At 41.7% G+C, this 23,203-nt stretch overlaps 1 protein-coding gene across 23 annotated transcripts in view; it reads left to right on the top strand.

The window, feature by feature from the left end:
* CLASP1 (cytoplasmic linker associated protein 1) overlaps window positions 1-23,203 on the top strand; it is a 301,555-nt gene that overhangs the window by 41,457 nt on the left and 236,895 nt on the right. For all 23 annotated transcript variants that reach the window (XM_030801424.1, XM_030801422.1, XM_030801427.1 and 20 more), the window contains exon 2: window positions 803-1,282. In XM_030801424.1, the coding sequence (XP_030657284.1) occupies window positions 1,088-1,282 (195 nt within the window). In that variant the 5' untranslated portion in view covers window positions 803-1,087. The remainder of the gene's footprint in view (window positions 1-802; window positions 1,283-23,203) is intronic.

The following is a 23,203-nucleotide window of genomic DNA, read 5'->3' as shown; positions in this document are numbered from 1 at the left end:
TCCTGGGTTTAAGCGATTCTCCTGCCTCAGCCTCCCGAGTAGCTGGGACTACAGGCACTGCCACCATGCCCAGCTACTTTTTGTATTTTTAGTAGAGACAGGGTTTCACCATGTCGGCCAGGCTGTCTCGAACTCCTGACCTCAAATGATCTGCCTGCCCCAGCCTCCCAAAGTGTTGGGATTACAGGTGTGAGCCACCGCGCCCACCTCCTTTCTCTTTTTGTGTCTTTCTTTTCTTTGTTGTAGGAAGGAGGAGGTGGAGGCTACCACTTACTCCATTGTAAAGTAGTGCAATGTAGGTGCTGCCCTTGACTTTGTTTAATGTGACCAAGCCAGCCACTTTGGTCAACAGTGTTTTCTATAGAGCCTTCCTCATTTCCCATACTTGATTTTTTTTAGAAGACTGAGAGTAAGGCAGTAAGCTGCAGTACCTACAGTGATTCAGACACAGAGTGGTGTTAGATTTCTGGTGGGAAATAGAATTGAAGTTACAAATAAATATGCTAGCTAAAGCAGAAGATTGCTTTCCTGACTGGTGCATTTACAAGCTGGGAAATTGTGGAAAACATCAACCTGCCAACTGTGTGGCTCATTGGCTCTTCTTTGGGCTTCGATGTTCTTCCTGATAAAAATAATAATTATGTTATTCCGATATGGTTGCCAAGCCGTTCATGCTTCTCACTCTGCTTGTGATTATAAATGATCTGCAGCATGAATTGCTTTGTCTTTGATTTAATGTTTCATAACATTTGGGTGTTATGTTATCTGTGCTAATTTGTCGTTCTCTTCTCTTACTTTTCAGAATGGACTGCTGAATTATGAAGTATTTCAGACCCAATAGTAGAACATCACTCTGCCACTCACTCCTTTATCTCCTACTTGTTATTTAAACTGGACTTTTAATATCCTACCAGCTGCTCTTCAGACACACATGGTGCATTGTTGCCATTCCCCAGATTGCATCTTTGAAACACAGGCTCTTAGTAACCTTCAGCGAACAAAGAGGCAACCTCCCAGATACGTCTGCTGGGAGGGAGTCATCTTGACTGCCCTCTAGCTTTTGCTGGATCTGGATTTGAATTCCAGTATGGAGCCTCGCATGGAGTCCTGCCTGGCGCAGGTGTTGCAGAAGGATGTGGGGAAACGATTGCAGGTTGGCCAAGAACTGATAGACTATTTCTCAGACAAACAGAAGTCTGCTGACCTTGAGCATGACCAGACCATGTTAGATAAACTTGTGGATGGACTTGCTACATCTTGGGTGAACTCTAGCAATTACAAGGTAAGCTGTGCTTTAGAAGGCACTTTTGGAGGTGGCTGGGCTGCATTGGTAGATCAAAATTGGCCCTTATAAAAATCCCTTGTGAGCAGTCAGCATGCTTCCTTGGTTTCTAGTAAGACACTCAATCAGATTGTGGCCTTGGGTTATTTCATTCTGGAGAAAGTAGAGTTTTCTTTGATACTCATTGAAGATCAAAATATTCTCATCCTTTAGCACTTTGACAGAAGGTCAAGTGAACAGATAAGGGGAGGCTTTTCTGTTGGAAAGCTGACAAGCATTTGTAGCCTTGAAGTTAATGTGTATATTATGTTTTGCAGCAAATAGGTCCTGAGACCTTGGTGAGTTGCCCTTTATAAATAACAAATGTGTTCACTGATTTTCTCTGGGGGATTGAATTGGTAATAGGGTGTGGAGCATTTTACCTTCAGGTCACTGTTGTGAAGCTGGCCCAGGTACCTGGACAGAAATAGGTTGTCAAGGACTTTTCTGTGACCTGTGTGTAATGGCCTAGAGGATATCCTTCAGGATCTAAAGGTCAAGGCTGTTTATGTGACCTTGGTAGGAAGTTGGGGGTGGGGGTGGGGGCCAGGTCCCATGGGTCAAACGAGTTGTAAAGGTTGACCATTTTACCTTTCAAAGACAGTTTTCCTGAATAAAAACTAGATTGGACTTGAAGTGCTGAAGAGGTGGTGTTCCTCTCTCTGCTTCCTCCCCCATCCCCATCCCCTTATTCTCTCTTTTCATTTCCCTAGAGGGTGGCCCCTTTGGGTCAAGGTTGAGATGGAAGGAAGAGTGGAGAGTTTGCATGACTGCTAATAGGTGCTATAGATGTTGTAAAAGGGGCTTACAGAAATAGAATCTTTTGTGCTTTTTTCATTGACTCAATCTTTTAAGATTGGTTTGGACTTAAAAAGTCACAGGACTCCTTTGCTCTAGTATGTACTCTGTTTTCTAAATACATTACGTATGGCCCTAATATTTCACTTATCACTGGATATAAAATTTATCCTACCTGTCTTCATGTATTTATTTTTGAGACCGAGTCTTGCTCTGTTGCCCAGACTGGAGTGCAGTGGCATTATCTCAGCTCACTGCAACCTCTACCTCCTGGGCTCCAGCAATCTTCCCACCTCAACCTGTCAAGTAGCTGGGACTACAGACGTGCGCCACCATGCCCAGCTTATTTTTGTATTTTTGTAGAGACAAGGTTTTACCATGTTGCCCAGGCTGGTCTTTAACTCTTGGGCTCAAGCAAGCCACCTGCCTCCTCCTCCCAAAGTGCCGAGATTACAGGCGTGTGCCACTGCACCCAGCCTGTCCTACCTGTCTTTAAACTCTGGCTAAAATTCTATTTCATTCATCTATTTATTCACTTAGCTGAAATTATCAATTGCTTCTTATGTGTTTGGCATTGGTGCTGGATGGCGGGAGTGTTAAAAGAGATGAGAGGTGATAAAGTCTAGTCACTACAGTTTTGTTCTTTTTTAGAAGTGATTTGTAAAAATCGACAAATAATTTTGCATACTCATGGGATACCTAATGATATTTTGATGAATATAATTTGTAGTGATCAGGTCAGGGTAATTAGTATTTTCATCATCTCAAATGTTTATCATTTCTTTGTGTTGGGAACGTTTAATATCCTCCTTCTAGCTAATTGAAACTATATTACTGTTAACTCTAGTCATCCTACAGTGGTATATAACACCAGAAGTTATTCCTCTTATCTAGCTATAATTTTGTATTCTTTAACAGATCTCTTCCTATACCTCTCTTCCTCCTATCCTTCCCAGCCTCTGCTATCCTATCTTCTACTTTTTACTTATGAGATTAACTTTTATTTAGCTTCACATATGAGTGAGAACATGTAGTGTTTAACTTTCTGTTCCTGGCTTATTTCACTTAACATAATGCCCTCTAGTTCCATCCATGTTGCTGTGAAGGACAGGATTTTATTCTTTTTCACGGCTAAATAATATTCCATTGAATATACCACATTTTCTTTATCCATTCTCTGTTGTTGGACATGTAGGTTGATTCTTTGCTGTTGTGAATAGTGCTGCAGTGAACATGGGGGAGCAGATATCTCTTCCATATTCTGATTTCTTTTCATTTGAATAAATTCCCACTAGTGGGATTGCTGGATCCTATGGTAGTTCTATTTATAGTTTTTTAAGGAACTTCCATACTGTTTTCCATAGCGGCTGTACTACTTTACATTCCCACCAACAGTGTATAAGAGTTCCCTTTTCTCTGCTGCATCCTCATCAGCGTTTATTATTTTTTGTCTTTTTGATAATAGCCATCCTAACGGGTGAGATGATACTTCATTGTGGTTTTGATTTGCATTTCCCTCATGATTAGTGATGTCGAACATTTTTTCTTATACTTGTTGGCCATTGGTATGTCTTCCTTTGAGAAATGTCTGTTCAGATTATTTGTCCATTTTTAAAATTGGATATATATATATATATATATTTTTTCTGTTGAGATATTTGAGTTCGTTGTTTATTCTGGATATTAATCCCCTGTTTGGCTGGTCCAATGGTAATGAGTTATCAGAATTTAACATAGTGTCACTAAAGTTGGTATACAACTCCTCATTGCTAAATTTTACTAGCTTAAAAAAAAAATCTCCTGTCAGAGGAGTAATTTGCAAATACCTTCTCCCATTCTGTAGCTTGTCTTTTTACTCTGTTGTTTCTTGGTTGCCCTGAAGCTTTTTAGTTTAATATCATCCCATTTGTTCATTTTTGGTTTTGTTTCTTGTGCTTTTGAGGTCTTATTTATAAAATATTTTCCCAGACTAATGTCCTGAAACATTTCTTAAATGTTTTCATCTAGTAGTTTTATTGTTTTGGGTCTTACATTTAGGTCTTTGATCCATTTACAGTTGATTTTTGTATAGGGTGAGAGATGGGGATCTAGTTTTATTCTTCTGCATATGGATATCCAGTTTTCCTAGTAACATTTATTGAAGAGACTGGCCTTTCCCCAGTGAGTGTTTTTGGCACCTTTGTCAAAAGTCAGTTGGCCGTAGATGTGTGGATTAATTTCTGTTTCCCTATTTTGTTCCATTGGCCTATGTGTCTGTTCTTATGACAGTACCAGGTTGTTTTGGTTACTACAGCTTTGTAGTTTACTTTGAGGTCTGTTAGTGTGATGCCTCTAGCTTTGTTCTTTTTGCTCAGAGTTGCTTTGGCTATTCAGGGTCTTTTGTGGTTCCATACAAATTTTAGGACCTTTTATTTTCTATTTCTGTGAGGAATGTCATTGGTATTTTGATAGAATGGCATTCAATCTGTAGATTGCTATTGTCATTTTAACTATATTAATTCCTCTAATCCGTGAGCATGTGATGTCTTTCTATTTGTTTGTATCCTCTTCAGTTTCTTTTATCAGTGTTTTGTAGTTTTCCTTGTAGAGGCTTTTCATCTCCTTGGTTAAATTTATTCCCAGGTATTTTATTTTTGGTAGCTGTCATAAATGGAATTGCCGCTTTCTTCTTCTTCTTCTTCTTTTTTTTTTTTTTGAGATGGAGTCTTGCTCTTTTGCCCAGGCTGGAGTGCAGTGGCGTAATTTCGGCTCACTGCAACCTCCGCCTCCTGGGTTCAAGCGATTTTCCTGCCTCAGCCTCCTGAGTAGCTGGGACTGCAGGCGTGCACCATCATACCCGGCTGATTTTTGCATTTTTAGTAGAGACGGGGTTTCACCACGTTGGCCAGGCTGGTTTCGAACTCGTGACCTCAGGTGATCCACCCGCCTTGGCCTCCCAAAGTGCTGGGATTACAGGCGTGAGCCACTGCGCCCGGCTGGAATTGCCTTCTTGATTTCTTTTTTAGCTAGTTTGTTGTTGGTGTTTAGAAATGCTACTCATTTTTGTATATTTGTATCCTGTAACCGTACCGATTTCAGTCATCAGGAGTAAGAGTTTTTTGGTAGAATTTTTAGATTTTGCTGTATATAAGATCGTGTCATCTGCAAACAGGGACAGTTTTACCTACTCTTTCCAATTTGGATTCCTTTTATTTCTTTCTCTTGCCTAATTGCTCTGGGAAAGACTTCCAGTACTATGTTGAAAAAGAGGGTGAGAGTGGGCATATTTGTACTATTCTAGTTCTTAAAAACTGAAAGCTGGCTGAGTGCGATGGCTCATGCCTGTAATCCCAGCACTTTGGGAGGCCAAGGCAGGCGGATCATGAGGTCAGGAGTTCGAGACTAGCCTGGCCAACATGGTGAAACCTCATCTCTGCTAAAAACACAAAAATTAGCTGGGCATGGTGGCACACCCTGTAATCCCAGTTACTCGGGAGGCTGAGGTAGGAGAATTGCTTGAACCCGGAAGGCAGAGGTTACAGTGAGCCAAGATCATGCCATTGCACTCCAGCCTGGGTGACAGAGCAAGACTCCATCTCAAAAAAAAAAAAAAAGCTGAAAGCTTTTCCTCATTCAGTCAGATGTTAGCCATGGTTGTTACATTTTTAAGGGCTGTGAAATCACCTTGTCTGTGTTTTTGGGTCACAACCCCACCACTTTTTCTATGTGCATGTTAGGATGCTTCTGACTAAGAGTAATTGGAAACTGACTCAAGTGACCTAAGTTCTCCAAGGAAATCTAGTGTCTCAAATACATCCAGTAGTAGTTAAGGCAATGTCCAGGGAGGGAGAATGTCTTCTTGTACCTTTCACTTTGGGGAAGGAAACCTTTCTCAGAAGCTCCCCAGCAGACTTTTCTTTCATCACATTTGCTAGAGTGACTTTGCGTGCCCACCCCAGCACCACTGGAAAACGAGTGTCTGTGATTGCCTTTGAATGCCATGCTTAACCTACTGGTCTTAAGTGGGGGCCTCCCTTGAGTGAAGCATGTGACCATGTGAAGGAGGGCAGATACTTGAATAGTATCAGGGTCCTAATAGGAGAAGGAGGTTGGGGATGGGACTGGGGTAGCATGGATGTTAAATTACTAGATTGGTGCAAAAGTAATTGTCTTCAAGGAGCTCATAGTCTATGGAGAGGAAACTGATAAATAAACAAGTTGTACAGTACAGTGTAGTGTGTGCAGTAATGCAAATATACAGAGTTCTGTGGGAAGACAGAAGAAGAAAGTAGTAACACTGTCTAAAGGAATTGAGAATTTTGAAGATTGGTTAGTTTTTAGAGTGACATTTGCAGGGTTACAAAGGAATGAAAGATTAAGACTTGACTCTTGGTGAGGTAATTCCTAAACAAAGATTAGTGTGAAGGAAAGTCAGGAAGTTGGGGTTTACCACTAACTTGCTTGTAACCATGGACAACTCAGTTAAACCTGTTTGTACAATGCAGATATTAGACTAGATAATCTCTTGGGAGCCCTCAAGCTCTAATATTTTATATGACTTAATAGAGGTGGTTTTTGCACTCAAGGGCCATGTCTTATGGTTTGTAATTTCTCTAAGTGTGGTGGCAGCCTGCATGCTCACATCTGGAGCCCAGAGTATGGAACATCGTGGGTGCTCAACAAATACTGGTTCCGTGAGTGATCTCAGGAGCTTAGACTCCTCAGCCAGGTATTGCTGGTTGCTTTACTGAAACCTGGAAACTACCTTTTAGGTCCTACTTCCCTTTTTTTCTTAATTATAAATCAAGATTTAAAAAACTGAAACCCTGAGGTACAATTTGGCTTTATTTGGCATTTTTAAAGTAGATAATTCCTTTAATATTTTAGATTAAAGGGATTAGCTTTATATTAAACAAAACTTTGCAGCTTGGCTTCTTGAATTTTTTTTTTTTTTTTTTCGACAGAGTCTCATTGTGCCACCCAGGCTGGAGTGCAGTGGTGCGATCTTGGCTCACTGTTACCTTTGCTTCCTGGTTCAAATGATTCTTATGCGTCTGCCTCCTGAGTAGCTGGGATTACAGGTGCATGCCACCACGCCTGGCTAATTTTTTTCTGTATTTTTAGTAGAGATGGGGCTTTGCCATGTTGGCCAGGCTGGTCTCCAACTCCTGACCTCCAGTGATCCACCTGCCTCGGCCTCCCAAAGTGCTGGGATTACAGTCGTAAGCCACCATGCCCGGCTGTTTGTTTTTTTTTTTAAATTAATGACTGAAAAGAGAGTGGAAAAGTAATTTTGGCTTGCCCAAACAATAGTACTTGCGTGTTGTTATTCCTTTTCTTAACAGGGAAGGTAGATGAATGTCAGCTCAATGGCTTATTAAAAAAAAAAAATACGGCCAGGTGTAGTGAATCACGCCTGTAATCCCAGCACTTTGGGAGGCTGAGGTGGGCGGATCATGAGGTCAGGAGTTCAAGACCAGCCTGGCCAACATGGTGAAACCCCATATCTACTAAAAATACAAAAATCAGCCGGGCGTGGTGGCATGCACCTTTAGTCCCAGCTACTCGGAGGCTGAGGCAGGAGAATTGCTTGAACCTGGGAGGCAGAGTTTGCAGTGAGCCGAGGTCGCACCACTGCACTCTAGCCTGGGCATCAGAGTGAGACTCTGTCTAAAAAAAATAAATAAATAAATAAAAATAAAAATGTGGCTGGAGCTTGAGTAACTTTGCATTCAAGTGTTTCTTTACAGACAAATGTATATGTGGTATTAATGGCAATTTAATGGCTACCATTTACTCCTTACTTAGTTTCAGGTATGTTATCTGTCTTATCTCGTGTAGTCTTTATAACAACCCTCCAGGGTAAATAGATAGTGATATCTTAATTTTTTACAGGAAGTAACTGAGGCTCAGAAATAATGAGGCAATTTTAACTAGTGATTATGGAACTGGATTTAAATATAGGTCTCTGATTTTCTGGCTAGTGCTGCTTTCATAAGAATAGGGTTTAGTAAACTTTTCCTTAAAACCCAGATAGTACATATTTTAGGCTTTGTGAGACCATATGCTCTTTGAAATATTCAACTAATATGAATCATTGTATTGCAAAAGCGTGACAGGTAATAGGTAAATGAACAGGTTTGGCTGTATTCCAGTAAATCTTGATCTGCAGAAACAGGCTGAGGGCCACTTTGGCCCTTGGACCATGGTTTGCCTATCCCTTCACTAGAACATCGAGTACCAACTGTGTGCCACTTCGGTAAACACTTTTTCCTTCAGTGGTGAGAACTATTAGTGATTCATCTGGGAGATGGGTAGGGAGGCTTATCGTTTGCATATAATTTGGGAATAGGGGAGAGCATTAGTTTAGATTAAAGAGATCACATTTGTTTTTAGACTACCTTATGTGATATTTCAGAAAAACTTGCCTCTGTCACTCAGACTCATATTAGGATCAGCTTGAATTCTGTTAGCTTACTGCTAATCATCTACAGTGAGCTGGCCTTGGACTTTCTTTGGTAGTAGAAGCCATCTGTGGGTTGAGTAATTCGTTATTTAAATAAGCATACATTCAGAACAGCCCTATGCTACACCATGGGGGTGCTGTTCAACATGGAAGGATTTGTGAAGGTTCCATGTTGTCATAGTGACCATGGGAATCCTGGAAGGAGACATTAAATAATAAAAGTAACCCCAAATTTTGAATATGTCCTCATTGATCTGGTCTCCTCTTCCTGTCTGCCTTGATTAAAACTTGCAGAAAGGGAAAAATGGTGGGGATAGGTTCTTGCACTCACTTCCAGCTGCTTCTGTTCTTCCTCCTTCCCTCTTCAGGTGAGAAGGGATGAAATGTTAAGAATGACCTGTCCTGGAGAGACTGCCTGGGCTGTGCAACTGGAGGGAATTGTGGGGGACTTATGCTACGCAGCTTTCTCAGTTCATCTTGACAGCTTTAATTCTGCCCAGCAGTGCAGTAACATGCAGCCTCACATCCACACCACACCAGTGCAAGTACCTGTACCTTTACTGGGCTCATTGGAAACAGCGCTTCTTAGCAGGGGCTTGGTGCTTTTTGTGAATACAGTCCCACAGGCCTTTCTCCACAGTTTCAAAATTCAAAGCACTCTGAAAGCCTAGTGTTTTTCATTACTAATTTGCCATTTAACCTGAAGTGAACTGACATGAGACTATTTATAGTCTGTATGTACCTGGCTAGGCTATGTTTCACTACAAAAATATTAATGTGCTTGATTGTGGGCTGCTGCCCCGGATTCTGTTCAAGGGGCTGTATTACACACACACTGTCTCTCTCTCTCTCTCTCCCTCCGTGCACTATTTTACCTTCCTAAAAATCTTAAAAATTCTGTATTCCAGAATATACCTGGCCTCTAGAGTTTTGGATAAGCAATTGTGGACCTGTATTTAATACTGTAGAATAATAATGATAGTGTATGGCTGTGGTGCATTTACTGTGAGCCAGAAATTGTGCTAAACATGTGTTCATTTTTTAAATTATAATTACCATATGAGGTAGACATTGTTTTTCCCATTTTACAAATGAGAAGACTGATGCTTAAAAAATTAGCTAACTTGTTCAAGGTGATAAAGCTAGTAAAGATTTCTGAGACCTGAACTCAAGTCCTTATGCAACAACCAGAGTTAGTTAAACACGTATGATGTGCCAGTTGCTATACTTAAACAGTAGAGAAAAACTGGATACAGTCTCGGCCTAGTGCCTAGGCTGTCTAGGTCTGTCCAGTCTGTGTGGGCTTCATCTCTGTGTACATTTGTCTCAAGGCCCATTCCATGCTGCCTTATATTTGAAATTTGTGGGTTCCCTATTAACCCAGAGCTTCCTTTTTCTCTGCCCTGTGGTCTGATTGGAGGGATGGGGAGGGCATATGAGAGGGCAGTGCACAGTGTAGGATAGGAAATAATTCAGTGCTAAATTGCATCATAGGAATTGGTATAAATTCTGTCATGTGGAGAAAGAAGAAACATTAGGGTATGCTTAGTTGGAGAGGCCTTGACAGAGAAGTGGGATTAAAGAGGGTTATGAAGAACCAAAAGGTGTAAGCTGCAGAGGGTTCTGAGAAAGTCTCTCTTCCTTTCTTGTTTCTCCCTTTCTGGGTAGCACTTTCTTGGTAGACTGTAAAAGATGTAGTTTCTCCTAAGCTGCTTTACAGAGCACGTGTTACCCCTAGATCAAGTGTGTTTATGGGCAGGAGGAGACTGTGTTGACAGATAAGGGAGGTTCCTCTCATTTCCTTTGCCTATCTCCAAAACGTTGGCTTTCATTGAGGTTTTTATTTTCCCGCTTGTGTCCTTGAGAGGAGAGCCAGAAAAGATTATTGGATTCAGATTAAGTGACTTCTGTTTCCTTTTCTGGCAGTCTCCTCGCTGCTGCCACCAAGTGACACATCCTTTCAGAGACTGTCCATTCTTTCCAGGTTTTCCTTGCAGTGTTTGTCCTATTGGCTGTAGGAGGTGAATTTCCATGGTGTAATCTAAAAAGACAGGTGCTTCTGTCATAAGTAGAAAAGCTACAGTTAGCAGCACTAAGCAAAAGCAAAAAACCTTAGGAAAGTTTATTTCAAGAAAATTTATATGGATTGTTGGTAAAAATGGTGTCCTTGATGTATGTAATTAATGGCATTTCTTCCTAAATGTGTTTATCTATATGCAAGGGCAACAAAGTGTACTGGAAATATTTTAGATTTGAATGTGGATTGTCTGGATTCCTGTTCTGGCTCTGCCACTCATATCTTTGAGCAGGTAGCTTTCTCTCTAGAATGTATTTCCTCATCTGTAAAATGGGTCTGATGATATTTACTACATAGAGGATTCAGTAAGCCCACGTATATAAGGTGCCAGTGTAATGCTTTTAATATGTAGCATGTGGTCAGTAAAAGGAAGTTGACGAAAATGTATATTATTGGGCCAAATAATCATAAAATCTGAGGAAAGTTAACTTTTATGTGGGACTGAGGTTACATGTTTTCTGGTGGCCTAGTCAGTTAGCCTGTGCCCTGGAACAGAGGCCTTGGGTCTCTTGTAATAAGATATGAATCTATCAGTTGTGCAGTGTTGATAATAAAGTCCCTGAGTAGAGCAGCAGCTTGCTGGGAAGTCTGTGAAGGGTGAGTTAAAAACTGACCGGTATAAACCAATCCATTGAGTGAGGCCCCCTGTTTTAGGAAGATTTCACTTGATTGTAAAATTTTTAACACTTATACTTTCCCTTGTTTCAGAAAACTAAAATTTAAATAAGGATACATGCAACAGAAGAAGTAATAAATTGAATGTCAAGGCAGAAAGAAAAACAGCTGGAGTGAGAACATGGACCTAACAATGAGGCTAATGATTAACAGCTAATGTTTACTAGTAGCTAACACTTACTGAGGACCATTATGTGCTAGACACTGTTAAGCATTTTGCATGCATTGCCTGGTGTAATTATAACATAGATGCTGTATGATAAGCCCTGTGATTATTCCTATTCTTTAACTGGGGACACTGAAGAAACTTGCCCGAGGTTACATGACTAGAAAGTGTCAGAGGCAGGATGTTAGTCTGAATAATCTGACTGTGGCACCCACCACTGAAGCAATATGCAGTATTTGCTTTAGAATTTTGTAGCAGAGGTAATAGTAGCATTTATTGGAGCATAAAAGAAAAGGGTGTAAGGACGTACCCCACAGTTGATTTCTTAAAGGGAGGGAGTTTTGAATTAGACTTTAATAAAAAATATTTAAGATGAATATATTTAAAATAGTTCTTTGGTCCTGTTAGAATCATGACCATACATACTTTTTAAACTTTTTATTTTGGAAAATATTCAGACATAGGGAAAACTTCAGAAAACAGTTAAAAGAATTTTCATGTATGTTTCATCTGGACCCCAGTGTTAAGTCTTTATCACATTTGTCTTATTTTCTTTTTTTTTTTTTTTTTGAGACGGACTTTTTCTCTTCTCTCTTGTTGCCCTGGCTGGAGTGCAGTGGCGCGATCTCAGCTCCCTGCAACCTCTGCCTCCCCGGATCAAGCGATTCTCCTGCCTCAGCCTCCCAAGTAGCTGGGATTATAGGCAGGCACCACCATGCCTGGCTAATTTTGTATTTTTAGTAGAGGCGGAGTTTTACCATGTTGGTCAGGCTGGTCTCGAACTCCTGACCTCAGGTGATCCACTCACCTGGACATCCCTAAGTGCTGGGATTACAGGCGTGAGCCACCGCCCCCGGCCATAGTTTCCTTTACACTGGAACAGTTCATTGTCAGTCTTTCCTTTTCTTGACTTATTAATTTTGAAGAATTAGGTCACCTTACTGTGTGTAGTTCGTCAATTTGACGTTGTTTGATGCTTCCTCCTGGTTAGATGAAGTTTATGCAGTTTTGGCAGGAATACTGTAGCTGTGACATATCCTTCTCAGTGCCTCACATCAGGAGGCACACATTATCTCTTCCTCCTATGTGGTTAAAGAGGTGTTTGCCAGGTTTCTTCAAAAAGTTACTTTTTTCCCCTCTTTCTAATTAATAGGTATCTTGTGGGGAGATAGTTTGAGACTATATAAATATCTTATTTCTCATCAAACTTTCACCTGTAGCTTCAGAATCCATTGATGATTTTTACTTAAAACAGTTATTAATTATTATGCTGGTTGCCAAAGGGTGATTTTCTAGTTCACCATTCCTTCTTCATTTATTAGTTGACTTCATATGTTTTTGAAATGTATATCCTATGTTGGCTTCATATATTTTTGAAATGTATAGAAAGAATGAAGTGTATATTTTGATAGCTATCACAAAAAGGAACTGCTTTGAAGGAGAAAAAAAGTGTTTAAAATTAACGTTACTTAGGTACATTTATATTCATACATTGTTTAAGGCAACCTAATATTTAGTGAACATATAAAAATGCAGTGAAGTTTGGTTTGAGCCTGAAGTAAAAATGGAGCGATGGCTACCTAAAAGTTTTCATAAATATTATGAAGGGAATATAAAAAGACATGTAATAGCAAAATACCTTCCTAGAATTAGCAGGATATTAAAGGACACTTTGTAGGAGGGGAAGAAAAGCAAAAGATGCAAATGGATGACACAATCTGAGTATAAGTGAGATCCAGGTTATTCAGCTATAGACAGAACTCACCAGCTTGAGCTGTGGGCTAAGGGGGAATTGTCAGACAGCATTGGAGTAAAAAGAAAACCAAGCTGGCGGCCCTACCAAGTTATCTGTTGAACAGGTTAGGTAGAGGGAGAGTCTGTGACAGGACCATGGTAAGAAATCCAGATAAATCAGATGAAAATGTCTCGAAGTAGAGAATGGGAGGTCAACCTGGAAGAATTATTTGAGCTACAGCTTCATTTTACATGGGATTTTGGGGAGGGGCAAAGAAGGAGCTGTTAAAGATGGCTGTCCATTATGGAACAAATAGACGTGGTTATAAATGGGGAGGAAGTTCTTTGATGACTGGTAGGAATCTCTCGGTTTTTAACCATCCTTAAAAGCTTTGTGGATGAGATGGCCTTTAGGATTCTTTTGGATGAGGGACGAGATAGCTCAGCCGGCTTCATGAAGGAAGATGTTCAGGTGTCCTTAATAGAGATAATAGTCTGAGATACAAGTGGCCTGGTTGTGCACCAGTGAGGTTGAGCACATTTCCTAGGTGGAGGAGCCCTGAGGGCAATCGAGAGAGACTTCCCTGCAGCACTGTAGTGTAGGACCTTAGTACTGATTCGCAGGGCAATCGAAGCCATTGAAAGACCTCAGGGAGAGGTGTCTGGGTCTCACCCAGACACCGCAGCAGTGGGTACTGAAGATGGTCTGATGAAGGCGTTGTGTACTAGGACTAAGAGGAAGCAAGGGAGAAGCAAATTTGAGTAATGTCATTAGAGAGGAGGACGACCTAGTGGTTTTTGGTATTAGTGTGCATATGTGAAGGACTGGGATGAATTTGATAATTGTTTGAGATTTCAGGCTTCATGATACAATTTATTGGCTATGGATAGCCTTGTAAAAAAAGATGTCCAAGTTCTTTTTCTGCATGGTGCATTTGACTTCTTTTTGATTTAGAGAAGTAATTTTTAAAAATCAAATAATTTGGCTGGGCGCGGTGGCTCACGCCTGTAATCCCAGCACTTTGGGAGGCTGAAGCAGGCGGATCACGAGGTCAGGAGATCGAGACCACCCTGGCCAACATGGTGAAACCCCGTCTCCACTACAAATACAAAAATTAGCTGGGCATGGTGGTGTGCGCCTGTAGTCCCAGCTACTTGGCAGGCTGAGGCAGGAGAATCGCTTGAACCTGGGAGGCGGAGGTTGCAGTGAGCCGAGATCACACCATTGCACTCCAGCCTGGGCGACAGAGCAAGACTCCATCTCAAAAACAAAACAAAACAAAAAAAAACCAAAAGAAAACCCCCCAAAAAACAAAAAAAACATCAAATAATTTTTGAAGAACATTTAGAAAAGTAGCCGTGGAGATATTTTTGTCTTTGACTTCTTACTTTGACTGATAATCCTAAGCTTATGTTCTTTGTGATTTATACATATAGCTTGGGAACAACCTTTTTCAAATACATTTCTGGAGGCTGCTTAGATGATTTTTGCAAATGATAATAATTTGTTTTTATTACAGTAAAAGTAATATGTACTTATTGTATAAACAGGAACATATTTTTTAAAAGTTTTAATGAAAAAATTATAATCACTCAGTCTTTTGCCCTGCAATAATTATCTTATTGTTTATATCTGTAGAAAAAAGATGGAAAGAATATTTATATAAGACCGATCATGCTATTTTGTCAGCTGTTTAAGTTAAACATGTGTTGTGATCATCTTAGCAGTGAGTAAGTTATATCACTTATAAGATGATTTAAAATATTTTTAAGGTAATATTCTCTTCTATACATTTGTAGCTTTCATTTCTTTTTCTGTACGTGGTTGCTATCATCCAAGTTGTTTCTCATCTTTTGGCCATAGCATCACTGCACTGAACATCCCTGTACATACGTGTTTCTGCCCTCTTGTGTACCTCTGTGCTGGAAGTTCTGAAAGGCTGAATTGCTGGTTCAGAGTTCGGCAGATTACCCACCTGTCAGTGTTGCAGGAGTGCCTCCGTATTAATCATGGGTGTTACCATTTCTCTTGATATCTTTCCTTTGGAATGGGCCAAAGATACCTGTTTGTTGCTAGGAGCAGCAATGGAGACTATTTCTTCTGCTTGTAGTCTTTCAGATAAGAGCACATTTTAAGAGGAAATAAGGTAAATAAAATAGTTTTATTTTTGTTGATCTCATTTCCCTCTTAACTGATTGATGAAAATTGTCTGTCTGAGGTGTATTAAACATTAGTAGAGCAGGAGATGCCTATATTGCAGGAGGAGGAAGACCTGATACCTCAACGATGTTCACATTGAAATGGATCTATTTGGGTCTATTTGTTGTTGTTTAATCCAGTTATCTTTTTTTTTTTTCTCCACAAAATGAGGATAATATTGATTTATCTCCTAATCGAGTTGTGAGAAAAAAACATCAAAATCCATTTCTTTGGAAGATTCCACTCTTTTTTCCAAGTGCTTTCACACGTACTATAACCTAATAAATATCAGCTCATCTTAACTGGGCTAAGTTGGAAGATGGCAAATAATACTGTTAAATAATAGTGGTTTGTTTTTTGTTTTTTTTTGAGACAGAGTTTCACTCTTGTCACCCAGGCTGGAGTGCAGTGGTGCGGCCTCGGCTCACCGCAGCCTCCGCCTCCTAGGTTCAAGCAATTCTCCTGCCTCAGCCTCCTGAGTAGCTGAGACTACAGGCATGCACCACAACACCCGGCTAATTTTTGTATTTTTAGTAGAGACAGGGTTTTACCATGTTGGCCAGGCTGGTCTCAAACTCTTGACCTTAGGTGATCTGCCCACCTTCGCCTCCCAAAGTGCTGGGATAATAGGCGTGAGCCACCGCACCCGGCCCATAGTGGTATGTTTTTGTTGGGTAGTGAGGGGTAAGTATGTGATCTTATTTGATTCTCCATATGATTCTAGCCTAAACTAAAGAATGTTTTTCAAAAAACACCTTTGTAAAGAAAATGGTGGTCAGTAATCTTTCTGATCATAGGAGGCAAGTCGGAGGGGCACGTCACTGGCCAGCCTGGTGGTTGAGATCACTCTGGAGACAGCACTGGGGACTTGGTGGCAAGAACTGTTTCTGTCTGCCCCGTGGCTGCATTTTTGGTTGCAGGCCTCTTTTCAGTGTTGTGTTCATGCTGTTTATGACCCCAACTCACATCTTGCAGCTCCACTATTAGAAGACTGAGTTTCTCTTTTCCCAGCATGGAGTAAAACAGCCACAAATCCCCAAACAATCCCCATAAACCCTTGGCCTATGCATTGTAGCTGGGGAGACATGGCTGTGCATGAAAATGGTCGCTCCCACTCATGTAAAGGGACAGGGCAAGGAGTACCAAGTCTCCTAAAAGAAGGGTGGCTCGACTGGGGGCAAATGGCCTGTGTGCAACCACTGGGGGAATCATGAACTTCATATTTTAGATTGCTTGGGGGAGGCCTCAGGGGTCTAGTGGAAGCCTCAGGCATTGGGATCAGAGGTCAGGGTTTGTATCACAGCTCTCTGCTTACTATTTGTGTGGATTTAGATGTGCCATTGAGCCTTCATTTCTTTTCCATAAGAGGAGACTACTGCATACTTCATGGAGACCTGAGGCATGCCCAGGCACTGCCCAGTGCTTGGCATAATATTTCTCTGTGTTTGTACTTTATTTCGTTTATTTTCTCTTCTGATGATCTTTCATATTTAGGCTTTCAGCTGTGTCATCAAACAAGAACTTTTCCAGCTTTCCCAACCTCTTTAAATCGAGGATTTATCCTTAGTGATTATACTGAATTTTGTAATTCTGCCAAAATACTAGTATTTTTACGGGCATGATGCCATTTTTTCTGTATAAATGTGAAGTTTGAATTCTTTAGGTATTGATATGTATAAGGGATTATATTCTGCTTTAAGACTTCAGACATACACTTACCATGTAACCTGTCTTGTTTAAAACCGTCACTGGGTATTGTGTTATAGGGAATGGGAGTTAAACTGGTGAAGTTCAGCCTTTTTTTTTTTTTTTTTTTTTTTTGAGTCGGAATCTCGTTCTGTCATCCAGGCTGGAGTGCAGTGGCATGATCTTGGCTCACTGCAACCTCTGCCTCCCGGGTTCAAGTGATTCTCCTGCCTCAGCCCCCTGAGTAGCTGGGACTACGGTGTCGTGCCAATACACCTGGCTAATTTTTGTATTTTTAGTAGAGACAGGGTCTCACTATGTTGACCAGGCTAGTCTTGAACCTCCTGACTTCAGGTGATGCGCCTGCCTCAGCCTCCCAAAGTGCTGAGATTACAGGCGTGAGCCACCGCGCCTGGCCGATGTTGAGCTTCTTATGTTTATTCATCATATATTTTTATTCTTTTTTCTTTTTTTCTTTTTTGTTTTTTGAGACGGAGTCTCATTCTGTCGTCCAGGCTGGAGTGCAGTGGCGCGATCTTGGCTCAATGTAACCTCCGCCTCCCGGGTTCAAGCGATTCTCCTGCCTCAGCCTCCTGAGTAGCTGGGACTACAGGCGTGTGCCAGTACACCCATCTAAGTTTTGTATTTGTAGTAGAGATGGGGTTTTACTATGTTGGCCAGACTAGTCTCAAACCTCCTGACCTCAGGTGATTCACCTGCCTCAGCCTCCCAAAGTGTTGGGATTACAGGCATGAGCCACCTCGCCCGGCTGACATTGAGCTTCTTATGTTTATTCATCACAAATTTTTCTAAGAGCCAGTTTGCGCTCTTGTGTTAGAGGTCCCAAATGGAGGGGTTTTAAAATGAGAAGGGAAGGGGAGGTGAGGTGTTAAGGAAATTAAGAGGAGGATGTGGTAGGGGGATTAGGAAAGGGAAAGCTCCAGGCCCAATTTCCAGCCCTGCCCTGGATCCAGGCAGGGGGATGTTCTAAGGTTGGGGGGAGGGTAGGATTCCCTGCACACCTCTTACCCCTTAAGGTTCTGATCTATTCTCCCTCTTCTTTTTTTTATTTTTTAATTTGAAACAGAGTCTTGCCCCATTGCCCAGGCTGGAGTGCAGTGGTGCGATCTCAGCTCACTGCAACCTCCACCTCCCGGGTTCAGGCAATTCTCCTGCCTTAGCCTCCCAAGTAGCTGGGACTACAGGCTCACACCACCGTGCCCGGCTAATTTTTATATTTTTAGTTGAGACAGGGTTTCACCATGCTGGCCAGGCTGGTCTTGAACTACTGACCTTGTGATCCGCCCGCCTCGGCCTCCCAAAGTGTTGGGATTACAGGTGTGAGCCACTGCGCCCGGCCCAGATCTATTCTCTTAAGGCCACATCTTTCTTCCCCGGGATACTTTATTTTAGCCAGAATCAGCCAACTTGCTTGGTCATGCTACTTTGAGAAAAGTATGCTCAGAGCAGCTGGGAGAAAGCCGTGTGCTTCACAGTACATACTGCTTGGGGGCTGAGTGTATGCTACCAACCTAGGCCTCAGGGGCTTCAACGGGCAGCTCTTCATATACAATGAAGGAGGAGGATTTATGCTTACAGGGCCCCAAAGCACAGGTGGATGTGGGCACAATGGAAACACATTCATGCACACTCAGGACAGTTGTCCTTTTTTTTTTTTTTTTTTAAATTCGTATTGAGCATAGTTTAGTTTAAGAAAACCTTATGCCTCTACATAGAGAAAAATCTGGTATGGCATATGCCAAACTATTAATAGCATATTTTTTAAGGGGGGTGGAGAGAATTATAGGGATTACTACTTTATAAGTTTTTTATTGTTGGAAAATTTTTAAATAATACAACTAGGATTTAACATTTTTCTTTCTTTTTAAAGAATAGGGGCTGGGTGCAGTGTCTCACTCACTTTGAGAGGCTGAGGCGGGTGGATCACTTGAGGTCAGGCATTTGAGACCAGCTTGGCCAACATGGTGAAACCCCATCTCTATTAAAAATGCAAAAATTAGCTGGGCGTGGTGGCGTGTGCCTGGAATCCCAGCTACTTGGGTGGCTGAGGCAGGAGAATTGCTTGAACCGGGGAGGCTGAGGTTTCAGTGAGCCAAGATCATGCCTGGATGACAGAATGAGACAGTGTCTCAAAAAAAGAAAAAAAGAATAGAGTCCCCAAGAATGTCAAAGTACATGTCAGCTATATTTGTATTAGGTATGTGTTTTTTTCTTTCTGCCCATGTCTGTTATCTTTAACTAAAGGAGCAAGTAGAGCGGTCAGGTTGAATGTGGCAGAATGGGAAGCCATCCAGAAGTCACTATTTTTTCCCCCAAGTAGCTATGCTCTTGAGAAACCTTAAGTATCTTGGTAGAAAGACTTTTTTTTTTTTTTTTTTTTTTTTTTAGATGGAGTCTTGCTCTATTGCTCAGGCTGGAGTGCAGTGGCACGATCTCGGCTCACTGCAACCACCTCCGCCTCCTGGGTTCAAGCAATTCTCCTAGCTCAGCCTCCTGAGCAGCTGGGAGGGACTACAGGTACGCACGACCGTGCCCAGCTAATTTTTGTATTTTTAGTAGAGATGGGATTTCACCATGTTGGCCAGGATGGTCTCGATCTCTTGACCTCGTGATCTGCCTGCTTCGGCCTCCCAAAGTGCTGGGATTACAGGTGGTAGCCACCATGCCTTGCCGAAAGACTTATTTTTATAGACTGAGATCTTGATTGCTTTCTACAAGGAAAATTGATCTGTTTTTTGTTTTTTCCCATCTCCAAAACTAGATAGACCCTGTTTAGGGCAGGGGATGCAGTCCTAGAAATGGGAACGCTGGCAAAGGAGAGCAAGTATACTTAGTCTCTACGGAGCTGTGTTCTAAATCTCACTTTGCAGTTGCTTTCTGTACCTGCATATCCTCTGAAATCGTGACCTACCTCTGGCTATTCCGTCTGTTGTTTTTTGTAACCTGCCGACAAATGCTCTCAAGCTACAGAGATGTCTTGAAAGCATTTTGTAATGTTGGGGCTTCCACTCATCAGTTCCTAGTTGGTGTTCTTCTTTCTCTTCTTTTGTTTGAAGGTGACTCCAGCTATGTAAAATAGGCAATTTATAATTGAAAAGTTAACCTGGGACCAGACTGTTTGGGTTAGAATTCATACTCCCCACTTTAGACCTTCCCTCACTAGCTGTGTGGTACTGGATAAGTTTCTTAATCTCTCCTTAGTTTTTCTTCTGCAAAATGGGGACAGTGTTGATCCATAGGATTGTCGTGAGGGTAAAAGAGTTCATGTGTAGAAAGTGGTTGACATATCATAAGTGCTGACATATAGTAAGTACTTGTTAGCTTTATGATCATTTTATAGCATCCAGTGTGATAGCCTTCTTTCATTTCTTTGTGATTGATCCAGCATTCCAGCACTATCACTGCTTGCCTTTGATGACCTGTTATGGATTTAAATTGTGCCCAAACAGCCAAACAGTGCTAGAGAGGCCACAGAGGGATAAACAGTTTATTTGTCATTTTAAGATACATTAGTTGAGGGTGCATTGGCTGAGTGCCTTTGCAGTGTAATGGGTGAAGGCTACTGGGCCAAGTTTCTCAGTGTGTCAAAATGTGTACTAAAGTGGATTGTGGACTCCCACCTGGGTGACAGAGTGAGACCCTGTTTCCAGAAAAAAAAAAAAGGATTGTGGGCTACATACCCCACCATTTTATTTTTTTAAAAAATCTATTCTGGAAATAAGCAGTCATCTCTTTGTGAGGCATATCAGAATCACCTGGGGGCATTTAACCTCCCTCTCCACCTTTCCTTAAAAACCAGGCTTAGATCATGTCCAAGTTTCAGGTAGTTGATTCTCAACCAGGCTGGAGTAAGGGAGAGACTTTAAGTCGCCATGTAAGCAGCAGTTTGACTGTTCAAGTAATGGAATGCCCTACAAGTTTTTCAGTGTTGGAAGAAATTGCATCCAAATGAACATAAAATTGATCATAGAGAATGTCTTAGTCTGTTTCTGCTGCAGTAACCAAATAACCACAGACTGGGTGATTCATAAATAATAAAAATTTGGCCAGGTGCGGTGGCTCATGCCTGTAATCCCAGCACTTTGGGAGGCCGAGGCAGGAAGATCAGTTGAGCCCAGGAATTTGAGACCAGTCTGGGCAACAAACAAAGCGAGATGCCCATCTCCACAAAAATAAAAAATAAATGTATTTCTCACAGTTCTGGAGGCTGGAAGTCTAAGGTCAAGGTGCTGGTAGGTTGAGTGTTTGGTGAGGGCCTGGTCTTGACTTGCAGGATGATACCTTGTTGCTGCATTCTCTGGAGGAGACAAACGCTGTGTCCTCACATGGCAGAAGAGTGGAAGGGCAAAAAAGGGTTTAGCTAGTTCCTCCACCTGCCCTCCCTGCCCCCCACTTTTTACATAAAGATATTTCAGAAAAGACCCCAACACTTTTATAAAGTGTTAGTCTCATTCATGAGAGCTCTGCCCTCATGACTTAATCACCTCCCCAAAGCCTCAACTCTTGATGCTATCACATTGAGTTTCAGTTTCAACATAAATTTTGGAGGGGACACAAAAATCCACACCATAGCAGTGAAGAACGACAGAGAATACAAATGAGCAAGAACAGGAATGGACTTGAAAGGGGGGATACTAGCTTTGATGAGCACTATATGGGTACTTGATGGGCATCCTATGAAAAAAGAGAGATGATTTTGCTTGAGTGAAGTCAAGAGTGAATTAGAAATGTTTGCTTTGCATATTTTGCCAAAATGGTTAAATGGTGGTGGGGATTGTAGAAAAGAAATGGTCTGAACATCATGAAGATAATCACCATGTATTTGGTCTCCTGCTGTGTGTCGGGTTTTTATATATGCATTATTCTTCAATTTTATCACAATTCCCAGAGGTTAGTTAGCTCTGTGACTCCTCCGGGTTAAGTAATAGGCTCTAAACCACATAGTCAGCATTTAACTGGAATTTGAATGGTCCTTCATGCAACCTCTGGCTAATAGGTGTAACTTTGCTTTGTAATCACATTGTTTAGGGAGTATGGTAAGAAAAATAAAACAAGTCTTGGATTTCCCATGGGGCTAATAGTAGTGGGTAGTACGTTTAAATTTTTGATGGGGGAAATAAAAGAAAAAGTTCAGCAGATGCTTGGAAGAGCAGCAACAGTCGCTTGTAGTAACTGGGCACTGGCTTGGTGTTCACAGATGAATAAGTGAAACACCTTTGGCTGGGCGTGGTGGCTCATGCCTGTAATCCCAGCACTTTGGGAGGCTGAGGCAGGTGGATCACTTGAGGTCAGGAGTTTGAGGCCAGTCTTGCCAACATGGTGAAACCCCGTCTCTACTAAAGATACAAAAATTAGCCGGGCATGGTGGCTCACGCCTGTAATCTCAGCACTTTGGGAGGCTGAGGCAGGTGGATCACTTGAGGTCAGGAGTTTGAGGCCAGCCTTGCCAACATGGTGAAACTCCGTCTCTACTAAAAATACAAAAATTAGCCGGGTGTGGTGGCAGGCACCTGTAGTCCCAGCTACTTGGGAAGCTGAGGCAAGAGCATTGCTTGAACCTGGGAGGCAGAGGTTGCAGTGAGCCGAGATCCCACCACTGTACTCCAGCCTGGGCGACAGAGCAAGACTCTGTCTCAATTAAAAAAAAAAAAAAAAAGGAAGAAAGAAAAGAAAAATGCCTTTTGAAGGTATAAGGATTTTAGGTGGACTAGCATTTTAACAGCCAGAAGAATAATTTTGACTACCTTAGAACCAAGTTTAGGAAGAAAACTTTCTCCCTCTCTCTGCCTCTCTCTCCCTCTCTCTGCCTCTCTCTCCCTCTCTCTGCCTCTCTCTGCCTCTCTCTCCCTTCCCCTTCCCCTTCCCCTTTCCCTTTCTCTTCTCTCCCTCCCTGCTTGCTTTCTGTCTTCCTGTCTTTGTTCCTTTCTGTCTTTCCCTCTTTTCTGCCTTTCTTTCCGTCTTCCTTTCTCTCTCTCCTTCTCTCTCTCTCCCTCCCTTCTTTCCCTCCCCCCTCCTTCTTTCCTTCCTTCCGAAAACATGTATCTTTCTTCTCCTCTCTCTTCCTCCTTCTCCCCTTCTTC

This window comes from Nomascus leucogenys, chromosome 20 (genome assembly GCF_006542625.1).
Source record: "Nomascus leucogenys isolate Asia chromosome 20, Asia_NLE_v1, whole genome shotgun sequence".
NCBI classification, from domain to species: domain Eukaryota; kingdom Metazoa; phylum Chordata; class Mammalia; order Primates; family Hylobatidae; genus Nomascus; species Nomascus leucogenys.
Note: the sequence above shows the minus strand (reverse complement) of the source record. Positions and strands in the feature narration are given on the sequence as shown.